The 6543-nt window shown below is 41.3% G+C and overlaps 1 protein-coding gene across 1 annotated transcript in view; it reads left to right on the top strand.

The window, feature by feature from the left end:
• The window catches only part of p2rx7 (purinergic receptor P2X, ligand-gated ion channel, 7), a 7773-nt gene extending 3031 nt beyond the window's left edge, over positions 1-4742 (top strand). Inside the window, exons 5-13 of the mRNA XM_008419323.2 lie at positions 146-242; positions 795-875; positions 1086-1221; positions 1928-2064; positions 2192-2282; positions 2957-3022; positions 3251-3355; positions 3434-3541; positions 4114-4742. Coding sequence (XP_008417545.1) covers positions 146-242; positions 795-875; positions 1086-1221; positions 1928-2064; positions 2192-2282; positions 2957-3022; positions 3251-3355; positions 3434-3541; positions 4114-4620 — 1328 coding nt within the window. The 3' untranslated portion in view covers positions 4621-4742. The remainder of the gene's footprint in view (positions 1-145; positions 243-794; positions 876-1085; positions 1222-1927; positions 2065-2191; positions 2283-2956; positions 3023-3250; positions 3356-3433; positions 3542-4113) is intronic.
• Positions 4743-6543: the final 1801 nt, after the last annotated feature.

Below are 6543 nucleotides of genomic sequence, written 5' to 3'. Positions count from 1 at the left end.
TGCGGTTTGTTTCTGCTGCAGCTCTGTGGTTTGTTTCTGCTGCAGCTTTGCGGTTTGTTTCTGCTGCAGCTCTGCGGTTTGTTTCTGCTGCAGCTCTGCGGTTTGTTTCTTCTGTAATAAACTCAGGACCGTTTTCCTCCTGCAGGGATTCAGACCGGATCCTGCATCAAGTTTGATGTGATGAAGAAAACCTGTGAAGTTTCTGCTTGGTGTCCGATTGAAACCCAGACAAACCCTCCAAGGTCACTGAGTCTCTATTTATGTTTTTGATAGTTTTCTTTAGTATTCTTCTGAGTTTACTCTTGTATTTATATCTTCTATTGAGAATGTCCTTTCAGTTGCACAATCTGCTTTTCTGTTACACAGAATTGCAGTAATTTCACAATTGCACTGTTTCTATTAAGAAATGCAAGTGAATAATTTTGTTCATATAAGTTATAGAAATCATATCACGCCGTCATTCTCCAACTACTTCCTGTCATCTTCTTCTTCATAGTTTCTGTCAGTGGTAACATCCGGTTGTTGATCATGTGATGAAAAAATATATATTTCTGTTGCAGTTTTGTGAAATAAACTAATTTCACACAAAAAATGCACCTCATCTTAGCATCAAAACTTTTTATCGACAAAAGGGTTTTTTTTTTAATTGGTGTTTTTCCATTAAGTGAATTTATTTTTGAAAGAACTTCAGAAACTCTTAAGAACTGTTGATCCTAAGAGGAACTGGGTTTGACTAAGATGATTGAGGACTTTTACACAGTTTTGTATGTGGTTATAAACATTTATCTTTTCAGACCTGCTCTGCTGGCAGCAGCTGAAAACTTCACCGTCCTCATCAAGAACAACATCAGATTTCCAGCCTTCAACTTCATCCGGTGAGACTCTGAGACTTTTCAACCTTCAGATCCATCAGACGCTGCAGGAGTTTCTCCAAGCCTTGGAAAATGATTTTAAATTCAGATTATGCACAACAAATGTGTCGACCATTTACTAGGAATAAAGAATGGATGTGAAGAAGTTTATGGTGGTTAAATTCAGCCGCCTGCAGCGTTTCCTGACTCTCTGACTCTGGATCTGTGTCGCAGTCGGAACATCCTCCCTCAGATGAACGACGCCTACCTGAGGAGCTGCCACAGAGGCAACGACTCGCTCTGCCCCATCTTCCGACTGGGAGACATGGTGCGAGAGGCCGGGGAGAAGTTCTCCGACATGGCTGTGGAGGTAGAGGCGCTCTGCAGGAGCCTCCAGCTCTGGAAAACAGTTTTTTTATCCCACTGGCTGAATGCAGGATGGGAGCAGAAAGATTTTCCTGTTTGGACCTTTGATTGTACTGAGAGAAATGAAACTGATGCTAAAAATAAAAACGGGAAGCAGCGATCTTCAGTTTGTGAGGCGAATGTTTAAAGGTTCCTGATGATGTTTTATCATTTTCACTCTGAACTAAAATGAGTTTATTGAAAAAGCAGCATTTCTCCCACCTGTTTATATAAATAAGTATTGAACACCTTTTAAAAACTGACTTGCAGGAGGTGATTGTTTAACTCATTTTGTGATACATGTTTCGTTTAATTGTTAGTTTGTAAAAATTGGGTTTTGCTTTGACACTAAAGGTTTTTATTTTTGTCATTTTTTGTCAGAAAAGCCATTTTCATGTTTGAAGTTGAGAATTTTGTTCTAAAAATTAGAAAAAAAGCTTCAACATCGACTCAAACCTCTTTAACCTCCCAAAGTAAAAGTAGTGATAGAATCTCCAAAAAGTAATATATACACAGTAAAGCATGGTGGTGGCAGTGTGATGATCTGGGCCTGGTAAAATATTTCTGCTTCATGCAGAAAAACCTGAAAATCAACAGCAAATATTAAAAATATTAAATTAGAAATGAGTAGGAGTCCTCGGGGTTAACCGTTATTCCCCTGTTGGCCACAGGGGGGCGTCATCGGCATCCAAATCAAATGGGACTGCAACCTGGACCGGTTGATGCAGCGCTGCCTGCCCAGATACTCCTTCAGACGGCTGGATGAGAGGGAGAGCAACAAGACGCTTTACCCCGGACTCAACTTCAGGTGAAGGTCATCAGTCCATCAGAGTCGCCATGGAAACCAGGACAATAAAGAGTCTGAATGATCAACACCTGGAGGATCTGGCCGAATAGATTTGATGTAAAAACAAAACTTGTTCTCGTTTCCTCAGGTTTGCGAAGTACAACATGGTGAACGGCGTGGAGGAGCGAACTCTCTACAAAGCCTTCGGGATCAGATTCGACGTCATGGTGTTCGGACAGGTTGGTCTTTATTTGACCTTTAACTTAAAGTTCCTGCTCTGGATCTTTGGTTTGGAAGATGGTGAGATCTCTGATGGAGAAGGAGACGCTGTGTTTAAAGGATTGACAGGATGAAAGGCCAGAACAGCCTGGAATGGATCCGTTTAGTTAAACTGTTGGTCTGCACTCTTAAAGATTCTTACTAAATCATATTTTGTTCCACTGATAAGGAAATCCAATGTACTCAGTCTGGATGTATGAATCCTGCAACATTTCAGCAGTCATAATCCTGCCAACAACGCCAAAAAAATGGGAAGAATTAAACAAACCAACCTTAGGAGGAGATTAAAGATTCTTAAATTTTATGACTCTGATACAACTGATTCCTCTCCCTCATCTTCAGTCCAACTTTCTTAATGTCCTCAAGTTTCTCTAACTGCTGGTGGTCTGTACTGTGGACGGGGTTATCCATTCTTGATGGCCACTTTTTCCTCTTTCTGCTGTCAGACCTTTATTTTGTAGTTCCTAATGAACTAAAGGATCCTTAATGTTTATTTCTAGATGGTGCCTCTGATTCCTCCTCGTTGTTCAACGTAACATTTTTGGTCCTCCCTGAGGAACTCCAGACCTCCATGTTTCTGAATGTTTGGTTGACGCTGTGGTGATAAAATCTAAGCGTTTGGTTTGTGTTTCAGGCGGGGAAGTTCAGCTTCATTCAGCTCATCATCTACATCGGGTCAACGCTGTCGTACTACGCTCTGGTGAGGAGCAGCTCAGTCACACATCTACCGACGATGAAAACATTTCAGACTGACGAGGAGGAGCTGCTGTCATTTCTGTTCACTGACTGGAGAACGGCTTGAATTAACCTCCCTACCACTAGATGTCACTACAGGCTCAACATTTTGTGTCTGACATCAGTTTTGAGATGATGTCCAGTGGTTCTGGAATAAAGTCATTAATTTTCTCCGTCTGTTTTAAACCCCCAGACGACGGTTTTGATCGACTGGCTGCTGGAAACCAGCTGCTATTCTGCAGACGTCGGACAGAACTACTCTGAGAGGAAAGTGGAGTCGGTCCAGGACACGCAGCAGGTCAGGATGTGACCCGGTGTTGTTCAGCAAAGCGATCGGTACCTGAAGTCCATCATCCCTCCTCTGCCTGTGTTGCAGCTCATCCTCTGCGTGTCGTACGTCGATGAAGAGAAGCTGCGGCTGGTCAGGAAGTCGCGCAAGAAGAGTCTCCAAAACATAAAACCCATGTCGGTTCTGCCACGCAAGGTAAAGCTGGTTCTGTAGGAAACCAGAGCAGAACCGGTCCAGACCTGCATGAACCACTTCAACATGAAGCTGCTGCAGTTTTAGGTTTTCCACTCTTCACGCTGTAATTCATTTTAATACGTTTAATTTCAATCATTTTCAGCTGAATTTGATGGTGATTAGAAAACGATACACAACTTTGACAAAGATCTGAAAGATAAAATAGATTTAAACCAGGATTATGTTAAAAACATCAAATGTTTGTATTTATTGTGTATTTAAGGATTTTCCATCAGAGTCATTGCAGCAGTAAAGCACAGCTGGTTCTGGACTCGGGTTTTAGCTGCAGAATCAAACATTTAGTTTTTTTTACCAGAACCAGAGCAGAGTAAAGACTTTTCATTGTGGCTCATTTCCACTCAGCAGTGCAGCTCTGCTAAACGTTTTATGCTCAGACTTGTTCATTACAGCGTTTCCAGTTGGACTCTTACTGGGCCGACCGGGTTCAACCCAAACCTGTGACATTAAATGTCTCATAATTCATAATCTGAGTTTCATTCCTGAAGCTGCAGACTTTTCTGTCCCCTCTGCAGGACGACTCAGGACACCTGAGAGCCGCTCTCTGTCTCCTGCAGCCGGACGTCGGTGTGGACCACGATGCTCAGCCTCCCCAGGACCAGAAACCGACCTCTGACCCCAAACGGCGCCAGCCAGGCTGGTGTAAATGCGGCTGCTGCACTTCCTCTGCTCTCCCCCAGGAGGAGCTGTGCTGCAGGCGGAGCGACGGCGCCTGCATCGCCTCGTCTCCTCTGTTCAGGCGGCTGGTGTTGGACCGCTGGCTGCTGCAGGCCGTCCTGCTGTACCAGGACCCTCTGTCTCCCCCTGCTGGCCGGGCGCAGCCCGCCGCCCTGCGTCACTGCGCCTACAGGCAGTTCATCAGCTGGAGGTTTGGGGTTCCTCCTGGTGACTCCCACCCTGTCATCCCCAGCTGCTGCGTCCAGAGGATCAGGGAGGAATATCCGAGTCCAGACGGACGCTACAGCGGCTTCAGGCCCGTCAGAACCGTCTCTGTCCCGACCCGAAACAACAGAGAGCTCTGAAACACGGATACTAACAGCTTTTTGTTACTCTGAGATACTAAAAAGAAGAAATGTGTAAAGTTTGTTCAGTTTGGTGAAAAACTTCACAAAGCAAATAAATAATTTTGTCTAATATCGTCTGATGTTTCCTTCGTTTGAGACGTTTGAGCTTCTGGTTCTTCCAGTTTAGCTGCGGCTTTGTGTCAATGCATGCAATTTAAATTCAATTTTAAATGTACTTTATTGATCCCAAAGGGAAATTAAATAATATGAGACAATTTATCAGTTTTAATCTGGATCTTTAGCTTTGATTCCAGCTGATTGTTGCATTTTATCACAAGTCACCATGAAATACTGCAATAAAAATAAAAGTACCACAAAACTAAAGACAACCACACAAAAAAATTAAATGTGTTGATCAAATTTGATTTATTTAAAAGTGAAACGATACTAAACCAAAACTAACCCAGATTATTATTTCTTTCTACTGCCGTTTCAAAGCAGCTCCTCTTAGTTTCCACTGAGTTTTTCTTTCTACTTAACAAAAAGAAAATTTAAATAAAAAACTTAGATGTGTTTTTAAAATTTACATGAAAGCCTCTGGTAGATATTAAAAGTCAGTTTTCAGTTTTTTCCTGTTAATAAATGTTAAATGTGTAAAAGCATAAATTAACTGTTTTCACTGCTCACATATTTAACTGACTCCTTGTAACAAGCAGGAGGAAAAAATCACATTTATGATCAAATGGATTCACTAGGACACCTGAAGCTTAGAGTAAAATAAAACTGACAAAATCTGCAACAAAAAAAGAAAAAAAGAGATTTGTAAATGACTAAGATTTTGTATTTTTAAATAAACATTACAGCTTCAGATAATCAAAGATTGTCTTTCATTTACAACTGAAGATAAAAATGTTAAACTATTTAATCCTGAATTTAATTTAAAGAACAACTGATGTAGCTGCTGTCAAAACAACTGCATCTGGTTTATTTCTTTATTGTTTGTTGTTGTTTAGTTTAAGATAGCAGTAGTTAGATTTTATTTAATGTAGTACATTAAGTTTAAATGTGAGGTAATTTTTATTGAATTTATGTTAAGTGTACATTCAAATGTGGAGGGGGAACGTTTGTTTTGTTCCGCGGACCAGGGAAGCTTTGGCTGGCGCACTTAGAGCCACATGGTCATTCAAGCTGAAGGAGCTGTAAGAAGTTAAGCTTTATTCCTCTGGAGTCAATGCGGCTAATGAGGTACAGTTTTGTTTATTTGTATCTTTTATTTATGTAAATATGCCATTTATTGTGAACTGATTKAGGTTTGTGTTACCTTTTTTGTAGTTCTGACGGCATTTTTTGGGGACTTTGGAAGACGTGTCCACAATAAATGGCTGTTGAAAACCAAGAACTGCGTTAAGCTTTGATTTAACTCGAGAGGAGTAACAGTCAGAACTCAGCCTGCTTCGTGCTGGACAAGTGTGGAGRGAAGAGCGGAGCCTGTTGCAGCTGCGGAGCCGTCAACGAGCAGCTCGTTAAGGGGCGACGTCGCTCTCTAGCATCGAAGAAAAGACCGACTGCATGCACAGTTTACCCGAACCAGAGGCAGCCAGAGTCCAGGAGTGCAGCGTGGTTAATCTGCCACCAAGTAACACTTTTAAATAAGTTAAATGTGAAGAGGTGAATTAGCCTTGCTAACTTTGAAAGGGACTCTATAAGTACTTAAGGGGGTAAYCTGCTGTGCTATAAGCYAAGCTAAAGTTTAAGAAATTGATTTGTTTGATGCACGGTAATTGTTACYAAGCTATTTAAGTGAATTACAAGTGTTTTGACAMTTTAAGAKTAAACTAAGGTACCTTAAAGGCAAGTTATAATTTAGTTTCACATGAAAGCTATTTTTTCTGTTTTGTAACAAGTGAAAGAAGTTCTGTTGTTCTGATTAAGGTGTTTGTA

Source organism: Poecilia reticulata, linkage group LG9 (assembly GCF_000633615.1).
Source record: "Poecilia reticulata strain Guanapo linkage group LG9, Guppy_female_1.0+MT, whole genome shotgun sequence".
Taxonomy (NCBI): Eukaryota; Metazoa; Chordata; class Actinopteri; order Cyprinodontiformes; family Poeciliidae; genus Poecilia; species Poecilia reticulata.
The sequence above is the reverse complement of the archived record's forward strand: the minus strand, read 5'-3'. Positions and strand labels throughout refer to the sequence as shown.